Source organism: Mustelus asterias, chromosome 19 (assembly GCF_964213995.1).
Source record: "Mustelus asterias chromosome 19, sMusAst1.hap1.1, whole genome shotgun sequence".
In the NCBI taxonomy this organism is placed as follows: Eukaryota; Metazoa; Chordata; class Chondrichthyes; order Carcharhiniformes; family Triakidae; genus Mustelus; species Mustelus asterias.
Genome location: NC_135819.1, coordinates 73,755,881 through 73,776,004, shown reverse-complemented (window position 1 = coordinate 73,776,004; position 20,124 = coordinate 73,755,881). Strand labels below are relative to the sequence as shown.

General features: G+C 45.6%; 1 protein-coding gene across 22 annotated transcripts in view; it reads left to right on the top strand.

Annotated features, from left to right (window-relative positions):
- celf2 (cugbp, Elav-like family member 2) overlaps positions 1 to 20,124 on the top strand; it is a 972,609-nt gene that overhangs the window by 449,916 nt on the left and 502,569 nt on the right. For all 22 annotated transcript variants that reach the window (XM_078235904.1, XM_078235880.1, XM_078235902.1 and 19 more), the window contains one exon: positions 10,320 to 10,355. Coding sequence is in view for 19 of the 22 variants with exons in the window: in XM_078235902.1 (XP_078092028.1) it covers positions 10,320 to 10,355 (36 nt within the window). In the remaining 3 variants the exon portion in view is untranslated. The remainder of the gene's footprint in view (positions 1 to 10,319; positions 10,356 to 20,124) is intronic.

The window sequence follows — 20,124 nt, the reverse complement described above, 5'->3', positions numbered from 1 at the left end:
TGGTCTCCTTAATTATGCTGGCTGCTTTTCCGAGGTAGCGGGAAGTGTAGTTGGAGTCAATGTATGGGAGGCTGGTTTGCGTGATGGATTGGGCTACATTGACGACCCTTTGTAGTTTCTTGTGGTTTTGGTCGGAGCAGGAGCCATACCAAGCTGTGATACAACCAGAAAGGATACTTTCTATGGTGCATCTGTAAAAATTGATGAGAGTCGTAGTGGACATGCCAAATTTCTTTCGGCTCCTGAGAAAGTGGAGGCGTTGGTGGGCTTTCTTAACGATAGCGTTGGCATGGAGGTTCCAGGGTTGTTGGTGATCTGGACACCTAGAAACATGAAGCTCCCGACCATTTCCATTGCTTATATATAAATGATTTGGAAGAAGGTGTAACTGGTGTAATCAGCAAGTTTGCGGATGACACAAAGAGGGCTGGACTTGCGGATAGCGAAGAGCATTGTCGGGCAATACAGCAGGATATAGATAGGCTGGAAAATTGGGCGGAGAGGTGGCAGATGGAGTTTAATCCGGATAAATGCGAAGTGATGCATTTTGGAAGAAATAATGTAGGGAGGAGTTATACAATAAATGGCAGAGTCATCAGGAGTATAGAAACACAGAGGGACCTAGGTGTGCAAGTCCACAAATCCTTGAAGGTGGCAACACAGGTGGAGAAGGTGGTGAAGAAGGCATATGGTATGCTTGCCTTTATAGGACGGGGTATAGAGTATAAAAGCTGGAGTCTGATGATGCAGCTGTATAGAACGCTGGTTAGGCCACATTTGGAGTACTGCGTCCAGTTCTGGTCGCCGCACTACCAGAAGGACGTGGAGGCGTTAGAGAGAGTGCAGAGAAGGTTTACCAGGATGTTGCCTGGTATGGAGGGTCTTAGCTATGAGGAGAGATTGGGTAAACTGGGGTTGTTCTCCCTGGAAAGATGGAGAATGAGGGGAGATTTAATAGAGGTGTACAAGATTATGAAGGGGATAGATAGGGTGAACGGTGGGAAGCTTTTTCCCAGATCAGAAGTGACGTTCACGAGGGGTCACGGGCTCAAGGTGAGAGGGGCGAAGTATAACTCAGATGTTAGAGGGATGTTTTTTACACAGAGGGTGGTGGGGGCCTGGAATGCGCTGCCAAGTAGGGTGGTGGAGGCAGGCACGCTGACATCGTTTAAGACTTACCTGGATAGTCACATGAGCAGCCTGGGAATGGAGGGATACAAACGATTGGTCTAGTTGGACCAAGGAGCGGCACAGGCTTGGAGGGCCGAAGGGCCTGTTTCCTGTGCTGTACTGTTCTTTGTTCTTTGCTTCCTCCCTCTTATCAAAAATGGGTTGATGCAGATCAGCGAAGTGAGGATGAAAAGGCAAATGTTTACTTATTGGGCTCATGTTCAAAAAGGCCAATCATGAAATGCTTCATGTGCAGTTATATGCGGCCAGTAATGGGTTGTGATCATTGAAAAGGGAACATTTAACTCGAGCCGAGACTCAGTGTGAAAGGAGATAACATGGCAGTGCCGTCCAGTTACATTATTTATCCCTGTTCGGGTGTTGATCTCAACCGTGCAACTTGTCCTGCTTTGTAAAATATTTATTCCAGTTTACCACAAGAATAATGAAGACCTTTCACTTGTTATTCACTTTGAAGAATGAGCCTGGAAGTGTTTACCTGTCGGAAGCTAAGAGAACACATATATACTTTAGTGGCTAGGATCTCAAGTAATCTATAAAATGGTGACACTACAACGATGTTTGATCATCATTTTATGATGAGAGTAACCTCTGAAACCACTCTGAGGTGCTGAATTTCTCACTGCGTAAAAAGCATGATAGTTGTATCAGAATGTTGCTCATAAATAAGAAACAGATGGAATAAAGGGTAGATAAATATTCCAAACCTCAAATGTCACTGGTTGGGTTGAGGGTACTTAGAAACCTAGATGAGTGAAAGAATGAGGAAAGAAATAATCAAATCATAGAATAGAAATCGTAGAATCACTACAGTGCAGAAGGAGGCCAGTCAGCCCATTTAGCCTGCCCCAACAACAATCCTACTCAGACCCCATATATCCCCGTAACTCCATGTATTTACCATGCTAGTCCCCCTGACACTAAGGGGCATTTTAGCATGACCAATCAATCTCGCACATCTTTGGAGTGTGGGAGGAAACTGGAGCAACCAGAGAAAACCCACACAGACACAGGAGCCGGAATGTTACCGGCACACCTGCCCTGATTCTGGAGGCGGGCGAGGCTCGGAGAACGGCATTCTTTGTTGGCCTCGGGCAGGATCGTACGAACCTCGGGCGGACATGCCAGTAAAATTCCGCCCAGCGAGTTCATTTTATTTTATTTTATTTATTTGTGTCACAAGTAGGCTTACATTAACGCTGCAATGAAGTTACTGTGAAAATCCCCTGGTCGCCACACTCTGGCGCCTGTTCGGGTACACTGAGGGGCAATTTAGCACGGCCAATGTACCCAACCAGCACATCTTTCAGACTGTGGGAGGAAACCGGAGCACCCGGGGGAAACCCACTCAGACATGGGGAGAACTTGCAGACTCCGCACAGACAGTCACCCAAGGCCGGAATCGAGCCTGGGTCCCTGGCGCTGTGAGGCAGCAGCGCTAACCTTGCAAGCTCCCATGAAACAGGAGCAGACGTAGGCCGCCGCACAGCATTTGAGTCCGCTCCGCCATTCAGTGAGATCACTCCCGCCAAATCCCAATATCTCTTAACTGCTGTGCCGTCCCAAAGCATTGCGCAGTCATTTGAAGTACTTTTCAAGTGTCGTCACTGTTGTAACGTAGGCGCCATTTTGCAAACAGCCAGCTTCCAGGCACTGAGACTTAGAAGACCTTGAAGAAAACTGCCCGTGAAGGTCTAGAAATCTCTATGGTGGGCAATTCCCCTTTCTCGACAGCAGTTCACGTCAGGCGCCAAGTCAAGGAGACATCTTGACGCATAGCAGCACTGATGTCAACATGCATGGAGGCAACCAATCAAACTGAAGTACTCACATATAGCAAATCAGAAAGTTAAAATCAATTAAAATCCTGCAATTCAATTAGCAGATAACAAAATAAATGTTTGACTGCATTAAGATAGCAGCTGAGATGAAGAGAAACAATTTTTTCGCAAAAGAGAAAAAAGCGTGTATTTAAAATGGTCATGGAGAAATTTGATATTCCGCATTATTTTAAAATTAGCTTTGTTGGGGCAAATGGGCTGTTTGTTTATGATGTTCCTGTGATTTGATTTGATTTTTTGATCAGATCTTTTTTATTGTCACATGTATGAACAAAGTGAAAAGTACTGTTTCTTGCGCGCTATACAGACAAAGCATACTGTTCATAGAGAAGGAAAGGAGGGAGTGCAGAATGTAGTGTTACAGTCATAGCTAGGGTGTAGAGAAAGATCAACTTAATGCAAGGTAGGTCCATTCAAAAGCCTGATGGCAGCAGGGAAGAAGCTGTTCTTGAGATGATTGATACGTGACCTCAGACTTTTGTATCTTTTTCCCCCGACGGAAGAAGTTGGAAGCAAGTATCTCCATGATGCGTGGGGTCCTTAATTATGCCGGCTGCTTTTCCGAGGCAGCGGGAAGTGTAGATGGAGTCAATGGACGGGAGACAAAAACCCGCTTACACCTCATTTAATGAGGTGCAACTTTTCCAAAATTTTACAGTTAGATTCCTAGCTTTAGCGTGGATATTCTCACCAATCCTGATTGCAAGAGAGGTCACAAATTGTGGGAACCTCGACAACACACTTATGGAAGAGTACAGATTCATTGATGGCAACTTCCAGATTTTGGCAGAATTCTGTATATCTGAAATCCTCAAGTTGCTGTTAAGAGTCAGTGGAGGAAAAACGGTGACAGTTTCATCATCATTATCACAGCAAGTTCCAGGCCACTGACCAGATAATCTGCTGCGGTGATGTTGGCTGAGGGATAAATATTAGCCAGAACTCAGAGTGCAAGATGTCACTTGAGGTTGAAAAGACAAGACAAGTGAGTAGATTTCACAAGCGTGCCGGCTGCAGGAAGGAGCAGATTGAAGGACATAACAGAATTTCACAGTTCCGAGGTCCTCGCTCAATTATAGAATCTCTACAGTGCAGGAGGAGGCCATTCGGCCTATCAAGTCTGCACCCACCACAATCCCACCCAGGCTCCATCCCCCTAACCGCACATTTTTACCCTGCTATTCCCCCTGACACTAAGGGGCAATTAGCATGGCCAATCCACCCAACCCGCACATCTTTGGACTGTGGGAGGAAACCAGAGCACCCGGAGGAAACCCACGCAGACACGGGGAGAACGTGCAAACTCCACACGGACAGTCATCCCAGGCTGAAATTGAACCCGGGTCCCTGGCACTGTGAGGCAGCAGTGCCAACCACTGTGCCATCGTGCCGCCCCAGAAGGTGTCGGAGGTGGAACTGGTGATTTTGCAAAGAATCTGACTTTCAACATAAGGCAGATACCAGTCAAAGGAGAAGCACGTGTACAACAGGTCTTTTCAATTTGGAAGGCGCAAGAGAAGAACGTCCAGAGGGAGAGACAACCAGCTGACTTCAACATGCATAGATGTATGTCAAGGATAGATACACATACGAGGGCGAAAGGAATAAAAGCTTCTGCTGATGGACTTAGATAATGTAGGATGGGAGGAGACTCATATGGAGTCTAAATACTGGTACGCTTGGACCAAAATGCCTATTTCTATGCTGTATATCCTCCATTGTTCTACAGTGCTCGCTTGTTTGTTAATCTGATTCACTCTTATTCCTCATCCTCCCTCATCACTTCATAATATTCACCGGGCCTGCAGCTCTCCCTTAATGATGGAGCTCCAGGATGTTAGAACCTGATGCTCCATTCTGATACATTTTTCTCTTTTGAATGCTCAGACAGACATTTTAAATTTTTTACAGTCCCTCAGTTCTGTTCTTCGGAACACACTACTGGCTTCATTTTGTTATTTTCACCAAAGAGATGTACAGGCTTGTACATTATAGCTGAAGTGTCTGGTCCCCGTTGTCCTTGAGATCATTTGTTCCAGAAAATGAAGCCTTAATCCATTCAGAACTCGTAGCAGAAGTGAATACATACATAGATAACACACACAAGCGTGCACATGTACACACACATGCTTACATACTGGTCTAGAATCAGGGATCGCAATCTGAGAATAAGGGACAAGCCATTTAATGTATAAAGTATAGAAACTAGAAGCAGGAGGAGGCCATTCGGCCCTTCGAGCCTGCTCCACCATTAATTTTGATCCTGGCTGATCATCAAATTCAATATCCTGATCCCGCCTTCCCGCCATATCCCTTGATCACTCTATTTCCAAAGGCTATATCTAATTTCTTTTTGAAATCACACGACGTTTTGGCTTCAACTACTTTTGATGGTAGCGAATAACACAGATTCACCATTGCGTTGAGGGGGAATTTCTTCACTCAAAGGGTGGTGAATGTTTGAAACAGCTCCCCCACCCCCGGAAGGTTTGGAAGCTCAACCACTGAGTATGTTCAAAACCAGTGACCACAAGGGAAATGGGGTTGGTGAGGGCAAAACCTCTTTGAGGTTGGCGGTCTGTTTGAATGGTGGAGCAGGTTTGATAGCCTGAATGGCCTTATGTTCCCACAGCCTCATAGACCAAACAGATTCAATTTACACATTCCATAGCCAGTAAGCCCAACATTTTCATTAATTCACTTGAGACCACTTGAGAAGGGTGTGAGATCATTGCCACATATGTGTTGTAACTGGCCAATTGCTGTTGGTTATTCTGCAAGCTAGGTTACAATCATGAATTTGGAAGCATTAAAACCATCTGATCTGCACTGAGAGAAACAAGCTTCACTACCTGCAGTTCTCACGCCCCCTGTTCCAATCCCACTACATTCCGGGCAAGATCACAGGGCAATATTTTACTCCAAATGTCTGAACTTTCAAGATTCTTTCGGTCAGTTGCACAGAGTTCCTACAGTGCAAAAGGAGGCCATTTGGCCCATTAAATACCCCCTCCCCACCATCCTATCCCCGTATCCCTGTACATTAACCATGGCTAATCTACCTAACGTATTCAGAGCCATTGGCAGGAATTTTACCACTTCGCCCGCCCCAGAATCGGGGAGGACGAGGCTCACAGAACGGCATTCTCTGTTGGCCTCCAGTGGGATCTTACGAGCCTCGGGCGGGCAAGGCACAGAGGTTAGCACTGCTGCCTCACAGCGCCTGGGACCCGGGTTCGATTCCAGGCTCGGGGGGGTCACTGTCTGTGCGAAGTCTGCACATTCTCCCCGTGTCTGCGTGGGTTTCCTCTGGGTGCTCCGGTTTCCTCCCACATTCTGAAAAACGTGCTGGTTAGGGTGCATTGACCCGAACAGGCGCCGGACTGTGGCAACTAGGGGAATTTCACAGTAACTTCATTGCAGTGTTAATGTAAGCCTTACTTGTGACTAATAAATAAACTTTAACTTTAGTGGGTCTTCAATGACAAGAATACCACTTGAGTTTCTTCACCGCCCCTCGTGTGCAAAGCCAATTGCCGGAATTTTACCGCCTCGTCCGCCCGAGGCTTGTAAGATCCCGCCCGAGGCCAATGGAGAATGCCGTTCTGCGAGCCTCGCTCGCGCCCATTCTGGGGCGGGCGAAGTGGGAAAATTCCAGCCAATGTCTCTGAATATGTTACGTGGATTCGCCATGGTTAATGCACAGGGTTACGGGGATAGGATGGTGGGGAGGGGGGCTCAATGGGCCGAATAGCCTCCTTTTGCACTGTAGGAATCCTATGCAACTGACCGAAGGAATCTTGAAAATTAAGACATTTGGAGTAAAATATTGCCCTGTGATCTTGCCCAGAATGTAGTGGGATTGGAACAGGGGGCGTGAGAGCTGCAGGTCGTGAAGACTGTTTCTCTCAGCCCTGAACAGGACTTCCCTCCATCCACGTGGCTCTCTGGTCATTCTTCCTGTCTCACAGTAGGCAACAGAGGAGCAAGAGCCCAGCTTCCATTTTGCAACTCTTTCACCCTCCCCCCCCCACCCCCCATGCCCCCACCCCACAACACCAAAGTCCTCCCACATGTAATTCATATTGGCTCCCCCTTCAAGGGCACGTGGTACACAATGGATGACCCCAACAATGAGATAGGTTTTTGGGGTCGGACAGAGAGAGGACTTGTCTCCTTTGCTTCGTGCTTTGCCACTTTCCTTTCGACCCACGTCCAATCCTTTTTGCCAACAATGAGATAGGTCAGAGGTTTGGGGGACAGATGGAGCCTGGCCTCCTAGGAGAGGCCTCCCAGTCACAACTGCTCAGTAACAAAGGAGCGGGAGTAGACCATTCAGCCCATCATTCATTGAGTTCATGAATAAACTGTACCTATATCTCTTGATACTCTTTACCTAACAAAGATGATTTGTGTCAAGTCTGGAAAGCTCAGGAGGAAAAAAATGGCTCTATAAATGTCAAATGCTGTTTGCCTCTATTGAAAGAAAACACTTTAAATCCATCTCTATGTGAACCAAAACATTGCTTCCTCTCTGCTCCTTAATTTTGTTCACCCCCCTGCGAGCTGAGCAACTCGGTAAATACCATGACCCTAAGCCTCTCTCTGCCTCTCTCACTTCCAAGAGTACTTGCCTGCTGATTTTGCTGTGGGGAATCACATTTTCATCACAGTGCATTGCCTCGCCTTCTCTTCCCTGCAGGAAGTGGCCGCAAATTGATAACCTCGAAACTCTGCTCCCATTACCCAGTGTGAGTTTGGTCCGGTTGATGGCACACTTGACTCAGAAGGTTGTGGGTTCAAAGCCCACTGCAGACCTGGAATGTGTATCGGAGGTGGCCACTGTGGTGCTTCGTAAGCACGGGTACCATCCTGTGGATAAGATGATTAACTCGGACCTCGTTTGCATGCTTTGCATAAAAGCAATGGTCCAAATACTGAATCTTTAAGGATTATTACTGTAAAGCTGTCTCCATTGCTGTTTTGATCTGATTTGATTGGATTTATTATTGTCCTGTGTATTGGGACACGTAAAAAGTATTGTTTCTTGCGCAAAAAACATAGCATTTATAGAGTACATAGAGGAGAAGGAAAGGAGAGGGTGCAGAATATAGTGTTGCAGTTACAGATAGGATGTAGAGTAAGATCAGCTTAATATATAATAGGTCCATTCAAAAGTTAGCACTGCTGCCTCACAGCACCAGGGACCTGGGTTCAATTCCCAGTTTGGGCCACTGTCTGTGTGGAGTCTGCACATTCTTCCCGTGTTTGCGTGGGTTTCTGCCGGGTGCTCCGGTTTCCTTCCACAGTCCAAAAGACGCGCTGGTTAGGTGCATTGGCCATGCGAAATTCTCTGAACAGGCACCGGAGTGTGGCGTCTAGGGGATTTTCACAGTAACTTCAGTGCAGTGTTAATGTCAGCCTATTCGTGACACTAATAAATAAACTTTAAAGTCTGATGGCAGCAGGGAAGAAGCTGTTCTTAAGTCGGTTGATACATGTTCTCAGACTTGCGTATTTTTTCCTGACGGTAGAAGGTGGAAGAGAGTATGTCCAGAGTGCGTGAGGTCCTTGATTATGCTGGCTGCTTTTCCAAGGCAGCGGGAAGTGTAGATGGAGTCAGTGGATGGGAAGTTCGTTTGCATGATGGACTGGGCTTCAGTCACGACCCTTTGCGGTTTTGATGTACATTAATGAGTTGATGGGGCAATTTTGAAATTTGCAGATGACACAAAGCTTAAGTTTAGAAAACAGCGAGGAAGATAGTTTAGAAACTTCCGGTGGGTGCAGAGTCAAGGTGGAGAGGGTGGATAAAATTCAAAGCAGAAAGGTCTGAGGTGACACATTTTGGATGGAAGAGTAAGGAGAGACAATACAAGCTAAATAGTGTAATTTTAAAAGGGGTGTTGGATGATAGTGTTTGTGTATAACTCTATGAAGGTGACAGGACAGTTAATAAAGTGGATAGGATCCTGAACTTTTTAAACTGGAGGGATTGAGTACAAAAAAGACCAAAAGATATTTAGCACAACTCCATTTTCTATCTATTAACCAGTTTTGTATTTATGTTGCAACTGTGCCTTTTATTCCATGGACTCTCAATTTTGCTAACTAATAGATAATACTTTATCAAAATGCATTACTACCCAGACACACTCTGGAATTATCACTTGGTGAGGTACCAGGCAAAAACAATGCCTGTGGGGACCAGACCCCAGCATGAAACAACAGCTTCAAGAGAGGCTTAAGCTCTTGTTTTAAATTTAAAATGGACTTATCGTAAGCAGGCGAAGCCAGAAGATTGGATTCTGTTGCTACCTTATCAAGCTTTTATTGAACTGTTTGTAACAGAAGTGGAGAACAGGTGTGAGATACATGTCTCAACACGATGACCCGATGTTGAAAGGTCAGAGGAAGAAGCGATGATAATTGCAGTATGCAGGCGGTGGGAATGGAGGCTTTATATGATGTTGCACTGCAGGTCACCCCATCACTGGTGTACACGTTGCTGTACATTAACTTTCATTGTCCCTGAATGGATGGACAAGCACGCTGGATGATTTCAAAGGCACTGCTCTGTGTGATACTAAAGTTTAAAGTTTATTTATTAATCTCACAAGTCGGCTTACATTAACACTGCAATGAAGAATCCTCTAGTAGCCACACCCCGGCGTCTGTTTGGATACACTGAGGAAGAATTTAGCGTGGTCAATGCACCTAACTGTGGGAGGAAACCGGAGCACCCGGAGGAAACCCACGCAGACACGGGGAGAACATGCACATTCCACACAGACAGCGACCCAAGCCGGGAATCGAACCTGGGTCCCTAGTGCTGTGAGGCAGCAGTGCTAACCACTCTGCCATCATATATATTGATAGAGCAGCCTCAATGGGCCAGGTGGCCTACACCTTTTCCTGTGGTGTGTAGCCCAGGAAGGTTGAAGCACTGATGTCCATTACACTCACTGATCAAGGCCTGTGTCACTACTAAAGGCCACAGCAATGCTGGATTAGAAAGAGAGATAGTGACGGATTCCCATCCCAGTTAGTGCCTTCTGGCTGAAAAAGACTTGTTTGGATGTTGGGTAAGAAGGGAAACAGGCTCAACAACTCATGGTCAGATAGCCTGCCAACATTCATTGAGCTGCAGTCACACATTGAGACTGACATCACTGGTCAAGGCCATGGTGGAAACCGGCAATAAGGAAATCGCTAGGCACAGCAATAGTCTGAAAACTACCCACAAGACGTTTTTCCCTCAATTCATGTCTTGTTTCTCTTTTGCAGGCAGAGCAGCCCAGAGATAACTGGATCATTACAAAGGTAAGGCCATGATTTCTCTTCAGTGAAAATAAATGCTATGTTTCTCAATCTGATGGACCAATCCTTTTTAGTTTGAATTGGGAATGTGAAACAAGGTCACTTTGGAGACATTGCTCTGTGTAATGACCTCACCAAGGCCCATGAGATGGGCCTCCGGGAGTATGAGCTCCCTGATTGAGGTAACGATTGCCTACCCAATCAGGGAGCCTCACCTGTTTATATAATGAAGGGTGTCAGATCTATTGACGCTCTGGATTCTGACTTTGTACCTGAAGCACTCTTATGACTGGAGATAAGCTTGTAAATAAAGGGAATCTGGTGAAGAGACACCGGCCTCTGAAGAGTTATTTCAGACAGTCCAACGTTAGATTGGAAGAATGGAATTTTGGTTGCCTTGTAAGTTGAGAGGGAGTGCAGGGATTTGTAGAACGAGCAAAGAACATACGAAATAGGAGCAGGAGTTGGCCATCTGGCCCCTTGAGCCTGTTCCGCCGTTCAATGCGATCAAGGCTGATATTTTCATGGACTCAGCTCCACTTACCCGCCCGCTCACCATAACCCTTAATTCCTTTACTGGTCAAAAATGTATCTATCCTTGCCTTAAAAACATTCAATGAGGTAGCCTCAACTGCTTCACTGGGCAGGGAATTCCACAGATTCACAACCCTTTGTGTGAAGAAGTTCCTCCTCAACTTAATCCTAAATCTGCTCCCCCTTATTTTGAGGCCATGCCCCCTGGTTCTAGTTTCATCCGCCAGTGGAAACAACTTCCCTGCTTCTATCTTATCTATTCCCTTCATAATCTTATATGTTTCTATGAGATCTCCCCTCATTCTTCTGAATTCCAGTGAGTATAGCCCCAGTCTATTCAGTCTCTCATCACGCAGTTGATTTTTTCCAGTTCCGAGGCCTTGTACACTCCTGCTGATTTCCTCAGTGATGTTTCTGAAGGTCACAAGATAAATACAGCTGAGGTAAACTATTCACTGTAACTTAGCTCATTCATGTAGAAAACATGGTCACAGCCAGCCACCAACCAAGTGTCACTCAAATGACTTCCAATTTATTTTTCATCTGCCACCCTAGTTGAGTGTATTAATTAGTCATTGTTTGCAGAATAATCAGCTGAGAATGGTCCTAAATTTGTTTTTCTTTTCTCCATCTGAATCCAAACTTCTTGTCCTTATGTCTTGGTTTATTTTGAAGGAACACTCTTTGTCAGAACAGTTTGATCGATGTGGTACCTTTAACAGAGAGAAACATCACAAGGTATTTCATCAGGCAAAAATTAACACTGAGACGAAGAAGGAGATGTTGGGAGATGTGGCTGGAAGTTTATTTAAAAGGCGGATTTTAAGGAACATCTTAAAGGAGGAGAGAAGGGTGGAGGGACATAAAGGGTCAAGGAGGTCGTTCCAGAATTAGAGGATTCATGTAGCTGAATTTGGCAGATGGGGTTTAATGTGGATAAGTGTGAGATTGTCCACTTTGGCAGGAAAAATAGAAAGGCAATTTATCACCTAAATGGAAAGCAGATTCAAAATGCATCTGGGCAGAGGGATCTGGGTGTCTATATTCATGAATCACAGAAAGTCGGTATGCAGATGCAGCAGGTAATAAAAAAGGCAAATGGGATGTTGGCATTTATTGCAAAAGGACTGAAGTATAAAAGTAGAGAAGCGTTGTTGCAATTGTATAGGGTGTTGGTGAGACCACATCTGGAGGATTGTGTCCAGTTTTGGTCTCCTTATTTGGGGAAGGATGTTGCGGCATTGGAGGCAGTTCAGAGGAGGTTCACCAGATTGATTCTGGGGATGAAGGGGTTGGCGTATGAGGAGAGATTAAACAGTTTGAGCTTATTCTCGCTGGAGGTTAGAACGATGAGAGGGGAGCTGATTGAGGTATATAACATACCAAAAGGGATTGATAAGGTAAATGTAGACCAAATGTTTCGAGAACAAGAGGTCACAGGTATAGGTTAAGAGGCGGTAGATTTAAAACTGAAATGAGGAGGAACTACTTCTCGCTGAGGGTGGTGAATTTGTGGAACTCGTTGCCCCATAGAGCGGTGGAGTCTGAATCATTAAATGGTTTAAAGAAGGAGATAGATATATTTCTGATTTTAAAATGGGTTAAAGGGATATGGGGAACAGGTAGGGAGGGGGATTTGAAACCAGGGAGAGATCAGCCATGATCTGATTGAATGGCGGAGCAGGCTCAAGTGACTGAATGGCCTAATTCTGCTCCTAATTCCTATGTTCCTGAAGGCATGGTGATGGAATTGAATAGGGGGGTGTGTAGGAAGCCAGAGTCAGAGGAATGCCAAATCCTTGGGGATTTGTGAGGCTGGACGAGGTTACAGAGTGAGGGGTGGGTGAGGCCATGCAGGGATTTGTACATAATGACAATTTTAAACCAGAAACTTCAGGAACTGAGGGTCAATGTAGATGCACAAGGTCAGAAGTGATGGATAAGCTGAACTTGGTACGGGGTGGGATATGGGCAACGCCACGCACTGTGACTTGATTTCAAGGTTTATTATTCACAGATGTTCCCTCATCTGATTAAATGCAGGTTTCTTTTCCAATTTCAAATTGTGAAGTTATTTCATCTTATCAAATGATATAGAAATCCAATATTTTTCTTGTGTTAGGGATAGGAGATGGAGGCGAAACTCAAAGTTTCTTTATTTTCTCACCCTCTGTCAGTAAGCAGGTGTTTGAATTTTTGAAATGGACTGTGGCGTGATTCCCCCCATTGCTCTTTTTGTGAGGTCAATTGTTAAAGTGACTTTGAGAAAAATCTCTTTAGGCTTAACTCAGAAGTATAATTTATTCATACATTCAAACCTGGGGAATGGTCGCAACTTCATATATATACACGCACACACACATGCACACATACACACACACTACACATGCACACACACACACATGTACACACACACACACACACGAGCACACGCACACACACACACGAGCACACACACACGCACACACACATACACACACGCGCACGCACACACGCAGACACACATGCACACACGCACACACATGCACACATGTACACATATACACACACACAATAAGACAATTGGAAAGAGGAGTTTTTCAATTATGGATAATTTAAAGGAAAAAGCACCACAGGTTACGATATCAGTTCACATGAGTCCAGAAAGTTGGAGTCCAGGGAGGGTTCCTTCATGGAGGAGATACCTTTCAGGCGGGTTCAGCTAGCTGAAGCAGAATTTGCATGAATTCCATTAAGGTTGAAGGTGGTGCAGTGAGATGAGATTGGTATTCAGAGACTTGATCTGCTCGGCAGCAGGCAATGGCAAGGATCTTGCAGAGAAACAGGCTTTGAGGAGGCTCAGACTTGATGCAAGCTGTTGGTCAGCCTGGAGTCCTGCTTTGATGTTTGCAGGCTAGATTTTAAAACTGAGTTGCGAGCCTGGAAATGCAATATTAAAACTTTCCAAAGGCCAGAAGCTTAGGTCTTGTGATGTCCATTAATAAGTCAGTTGCAGGCTGAAAAGAAGTTTCCAAGCCTCTGGCCAAAATCTATTGTTCACCTTGGGAGACAGGTGGTGGCTTTTAGTGTCTCTGCAGGTAAAGTGAATTTTGTTAGAGGATGAGGCATTGGAAAGAGATCAGCCACTGGTCCGTGATTTTGTTGATTTTATTGTGTCTTCACAATGAGAGGCGTGGAACTTGAAAAGGATGAGGGTTGAGCTTTTGTCTTGTAACTGCTGTGGGAAATTTCCAGAAACTTGTGAATCAAGTGATCTGTAGCAGCCATCTTTTGGTTCGACAAGGTCCACTTTGTTTTCATGAACAAAAAGGTAAGATTTGATTTAAACAGTTTATGATCACAGGGACATGACAGCTGAAATCAGCGGATTATCAATGGCCAGAATTTTCCAGCCCCGCCCACCAGCGGGATCTTCCAGCCCCTCCGATGCCGATGGCTTTTTGGCTGGCTCACCGGATCCACTGTGGGGGAAACTCGTCGCGGTGGGGCTGGAAAATCCTGCCCAATATTTGCCTCATACATGAAGGGAAGCAGGGACAACCGACTATCAGCGTAATCATTGCATTGTGCAAGAAAGCTTCATGCTTGCTTCCACATAACAGATGTCACCAAATTGAATAGCAATTCCCAGATGCCCAATCCTGCTCATAATCATCGGAAAAGACTTGACAATAAGGTGTTGCTAATGTGAAAATGTGTTGTTTTCCCACTTGTTCCTTCCCTTGTAATTTGTGTTACATTTTAGTTTGCGCCCATCGGGTGAGAAATGTTTATGTCACACGCGCAAAATATATTTTTTAAAATTCAGTCTCGCAACATGGACATCACCGTCATTTATTGCTCGACCCTGATTTCCCTTGAGAACGGCGAGTCACCAGGATTGGCCATTTAATGTCCCAGTTTGGATGCAGTGTGACTTGGAGGGATAGGTGGAAGTGGGGAATTTTTTCCCCGCCGCGTCCTGCTGCGTTTGTCTTCCTAGGTGGTGGAGAGGTTTGAGGAATACCATTGAAGGAAAATAAACGATATCTGAGGGACTGAAATCGAAAAAAGATTTCACCTCCCAACTCCCTGACGCTTGAGTCTGCAAACTAGCGATTCCCACAGCTGCACCAAAGGAATCCTGGTCCCCATTGTTTCGGGATTGCCCGCTGTGAGCTGAGGTCTGACGTGACACTGATGTGGAGATGCCGGCGTTGGACTGGGGTGGGCACAGCAAGAAGTCTCACAACACCAGGTTGAGGTCCAACAGGTTTATTTGGAATTACAAACTTTCGGAGCGCTGCTCCTTTATCAGGTGAGTGACACGGATGGTTCAGCTGCTCTAAGTGTAGAGCGTCAAGGAACAGGGTCAGCTGCCAAGGGCTTGGCAGATAGCCACGTGATGGGCAAAATTAAACGATGGCAAATCCTACCAGCCTATAATTATGTGATGGCTGCTGTGCCTGAATTTCGCAGACTTCATAGAATTCCAATGGTACAGGAGGAGGCCATCGGGCCCATCGAGTCTGCACCGATTTTCCGAAAAAGCACCTTACCTGGAGTTCTGGAGGCAATTCAGGACACCTGGAGTTCTGGAGGCAGTTCTGGACACATTGAATTCTGGAGGCAGTTCTGGACACCTGGAGTTCTGGAGGCAGTTCAGGACACCTGGGGTACTGGAGGCAGTTCAGGACACCTGGAGTTCTGGAGGCAGTTCTGGACACATCGAATTCTGGAGGCAGTTCTGGACACCTGGAGTTCTGGAGGCAGTTCTGGACACCTGGAGGACTGGAGGCAGTTCAGGACACCTGGAGTTCTGGAGGCAGTTCTGGACACCTGGAATTCTGGAGGCAGTTCTGGACACCTGAAGTACTGGAGGCAGTTTTGGACACCTGGAGGACTGGAGGCAGTTCTGGACACCTGGAGTACTGGAGGCAGTTTTGGACACCTGGAGGACTGGAGGCAGTTCTGGATCTGTACCTTAGGAAGGATATATTTTACCAGGAGGGTCCAAAGATTGAGTTATGAAAAGAGATTTATGTATTCCCCAGAATTTTGAAGGTTAGGAGGTGATTTGATGAACATTTTCAACATATGAGGGAGAACTGAAAGAGTAGATTTGGAGAAAATATTGAAGCGAGTTGGAGCATCGTGGGCTAGGGAGCACAGTCTGAAGTTACAGCCAGATATTCCCGGAGTGAAATTAGGAAACGTTTTTACATAGTAAGCGTCTGAAACTCTTTTCTGCAACCAATTTCTGATCAATTGTTGATTTGAAAGCTGAGTTTGAAAGGTTTTGTTGGTCAAAGGTATTAAAAGTGGGTAAATGAAGTTAGACTAATTTCAGACCCACCAGGAGCTCAGTAAATGGTGCAGTAGGGACCGTCCTTCCTGTTCCTAAGCTCCTGGGAGCTGCACCCAGTCAGGACTCACCCCTCTTGAATTTGAGAAGGAGACGATGTTGTGGATCATGGAAGGAGACGCAGTTTAACAATATTGTCCATGCATGAATTCAGTTCCTCTCTGCCCTGGGGCCTGTAAACATCTCACTTCCATATGGGTACCTACACATTCCGCCCAATTTGTCAGTCGTCAGCAGAGATAACAAAGATCCTTGTCTTTTTTTTAAAAATGAGATTAGCAGAGCTCTGAGTAATTCAGAGCTGATTAACAGCTAATGGATTTTAATCTGTATTTATTTTTTTCCCCTTTGTTTTAGTGATGTGATTTAGGCAGATGTTACAGAGCTCGCTGAGTGGCTTGCTATTCTGAAACCTTTGGAGCTGTACTGGAATGCAGCCATTTTGTGAAGGAGTTGCATGTCCATTAAGCAGTGGTGGTTAGTAAAAGCCTTGGATAAAGCTTTTGGGTTTAGCAATACTGCCAGAAACTCGAGACACTAATGTCTGGTGGCCTGACGTAAAGTCCAGCCTGATTACCGATGATTTTTGCACACGAATTCCCACAGCGCCTCCCCCATGAGTCCAAGAATAAAGAGAGAGGTAAGCCATGGCTTGTTTGTTTAAGTGCTCCTCATCTGTGGATTTAATTAACAGAAGTAAATAAACAGAGTCCAGTGCGGTGCTGGGAAAATACTATTTTTGGATGTCGGATTTTTTTTTCCTTCCTTGGCAATGTTCATTTTTACTAAATGGGAAAGTAAGTGAAGGGTTATTATTGGAAGCTGGCAGATGTTTTTATGTCACAGAGAGGAGGCCACCAGCAATTCTGATGTTGTCGATGATGATTTGCATTTATATAGCATCTTTAAAGTCCAGGGTGCTTCACAGAATTATTGTTAAACAAAATTTGACATCAAGGCACATGAGGCGCTGTTAGGATAGGGGACAGGGAGCTTGGCTCTTAATCAAAGGAGTGGCACGGTGGCGCAGTGGTTAGCACTGCTGCCTCACAGCACCATGGACCCAGGTTCAATTCCAGCATTGGGTTGGTGTCTGTGTGGAGTTTACACATTCTCCCCGTGTCTGCGTGGGTTTCCTCCAGGTGCTCCGGATTCCTCCCACAGTTAGGTGCATTGGCCATGCTAAATTCGCCCTCAGTGTGTCCGAACAAAACGCCCACAGTCCAAAGATGTGTGGGTTAGGTGGATTGCCGTGCTTCTTAATGTCCCAAGATATGTAGGTTATGTGCATTAGCCATGGTGAATGTGCGGGGTCATGGGGATAAGGCCAGAGTGGGGGGGCCTGGGTAAGATGCTCTTTCAGAGACTCAATGCAGACTCGATGGGCCAAATGGCCTCCTTCTGTACTGTAAGGATTCTATGATTCTAAGTTGACCAAAGGAGGAGAGAGAGAGAGGCAGAGAAGTTTGAGGGGGGAATTCCAGAGCTTAAGTGTTGGGTAACTAAAAGCATGGTCACCGATAGTGAAAGGAGATTGAGGATGCGTGAAAGGTCAGAATTGGAAGCATGCATTCATCCCGGAGAGTTGCAGGGCTGGAGAAGGTTACAAATGGAGGGAGCAGTGAGGCTGAGGTAAACAAAGGTGAGAATTTGAAAAGCAAGGGACTGGCAGACCTCGAGTCAATGTGGGTCAGCAAGACGGGGGTAATTGCTGTTCAGGACCGGATATATGTTTGGATCTGGGTAGCAGAATTCTGGATGAGCTCAAGGAAGGTGCAAGGTGGGAGGTCAGTCCAGAGAGCGTTGGGATATTCAAGGTGCAATATATAGATGCAAACCTTTTGTTTCGGCCATGATCTTCCAGACCAGTTCGCTGCTGGTGCAAATCGAGTTATGGCCACTAGCTCTCAAATTATTTTCATGTTGAAGCTACCAGTTCCTGCAAAGTCAGTGGCAATCAAATCTCTCTCTTGTACAATAGAACCTACAAGATACTAAATAACTTGCATTTATATAGTGCCTTTCGTGACCTCCGGACATCCCAAAGCATTTTACAATCAACGAAGTACATCTGGTTGTCCGTGTTGCAATGCAGGAAATATGGCTGCCAATTTGTGCACAGAAGGATCCCAATTAAAGCAATTGATGATCGAATCATTTTTAGGTACTAGTTGAGGGATGACTTTTGACTGAAAAGGTCCTCTGTGCTTCATTTGAATAGTACCACAGAATGTTTTACACCCACCTCAGAGGGGGTGGATGGTACCCAGGTTTAATGACCTGTCCAAAAGACAGCACCTCTGACACAGTGTAGGGCTCTCTCATTACTGCAGTGAAATGTCAGCCTATGGCAAATTGAACCCATAGGGAGCATATTTTTCCATTCTGCCCACCACAGGAATTATAGCAGGCGAGGGGTGGGCAGGTGGAAAGGTCTGTCGATCTCGGGCAGGATTTTCCGGTTTTGGGGTGAGCGCAGCCAGAAAATCCCACCAAAATGTTCTAATAGAGGCAGCAGAGCTACCGACTGAGCTACACCTACCAGTACAACACATCCTTGCATGTCACAGCAATGTTTGAGTGATGGGAACAAGAGTATAACAGAAGGAAGCCATTTTGCCTTTTATTCTCTTTGAAAGAGTTACCGTTCAGTTCTACTCCTCTGCGCTTTCCCCCATAGCCCTGCCACATAGAACCATAGAATCTCTACAGTGCAGAAAGAGCCATTCAGCCCATCGAGTCTGCACCGAATCTCCAAAAGAGCATCTTACCCAGCTCCCCCCCCCCCCTCCCTATCCCCACAACCCTGCACATTTATCATGGCTAATCCACCTAACCTACGTATCTTTTAGGGGCAATTTATCATAGCCAATCCACCTAACCTACACATCTTTGTCACAAAGGGTCAATTTAGCATGGTCCATCCACTTAACTCACACATCTTTGGAGTGTGGGAGGAAACTGGAGCACCCGGAGGAAACCCACGCAGACACGGTGAGAACGTACAAACTCCACACAGACAGTGACCTGAGGCCGGAATCGAACCCAAGTCCCTGGCGCTGTGAGGCAGCAGTGCTAACCACTGTGCCACCATGCCGTTAATTCAAGTGTACGTATAATGATCATTTGAAATTTATTCTTGAGTCCGCTTAACGCGAAGGTGCCAGCTGGAGACTGAGTGCAGAGAGACCAAATGCTTAAATCCGGGAATTTCCCGAGGGATCAGTGCTGGGCCTCGACTTCCACGACCTACATTAATGACTCAGATCAAAGGACTGACTGGATTCTAGCCAAGCTTAGCGATGGTATAAAGATAGGTAGAAAGCAAGTAGCGAGTCTAAGAGGGAAGTGAGTCGCAGAGATTTGGCAGATGGCATTTAATGTGGGAAAATTTGAGAATGTCCATTTTGCCAGGAAGAATAGCAAAGCAGAATGTTATTTAGATGTTACAGATTGCTGCAGGACAACAGAATCTGGGCATTCCTATAGAAAAACCACTAAAGTTAGCAACAAGTACAGCAAAAATTTGGAAGGCAAATGGAATCTTGGCATTATTGTAAAGGGAATATTGCATATAAGTAGGAACGTCTTGTTACAACTGTACAGGGCATCAGTAAGACCACACCAAGAGTACTGTGTACTTTGGTTTTGTTACTTAAAGAGAGATATTCTTGCATTGGAAGCAGTTCAGAGAAGGTTCATAAGGCTGATTCCCAGAATGAAAGGGTGTCTTCTCTCATTTCTTCTCTCAAGAGGGTCATTAGAACGTTGAATAGCCTTCCCGGAGAGAGCAGCAGACAATGGGTCATTCGATATATTCAGGGCTGACCTACGAGGGAGTCAAAGGTTATGAGAGATGGGATGAAAGTGGAATTCTGGCCTCAATGAATGTCG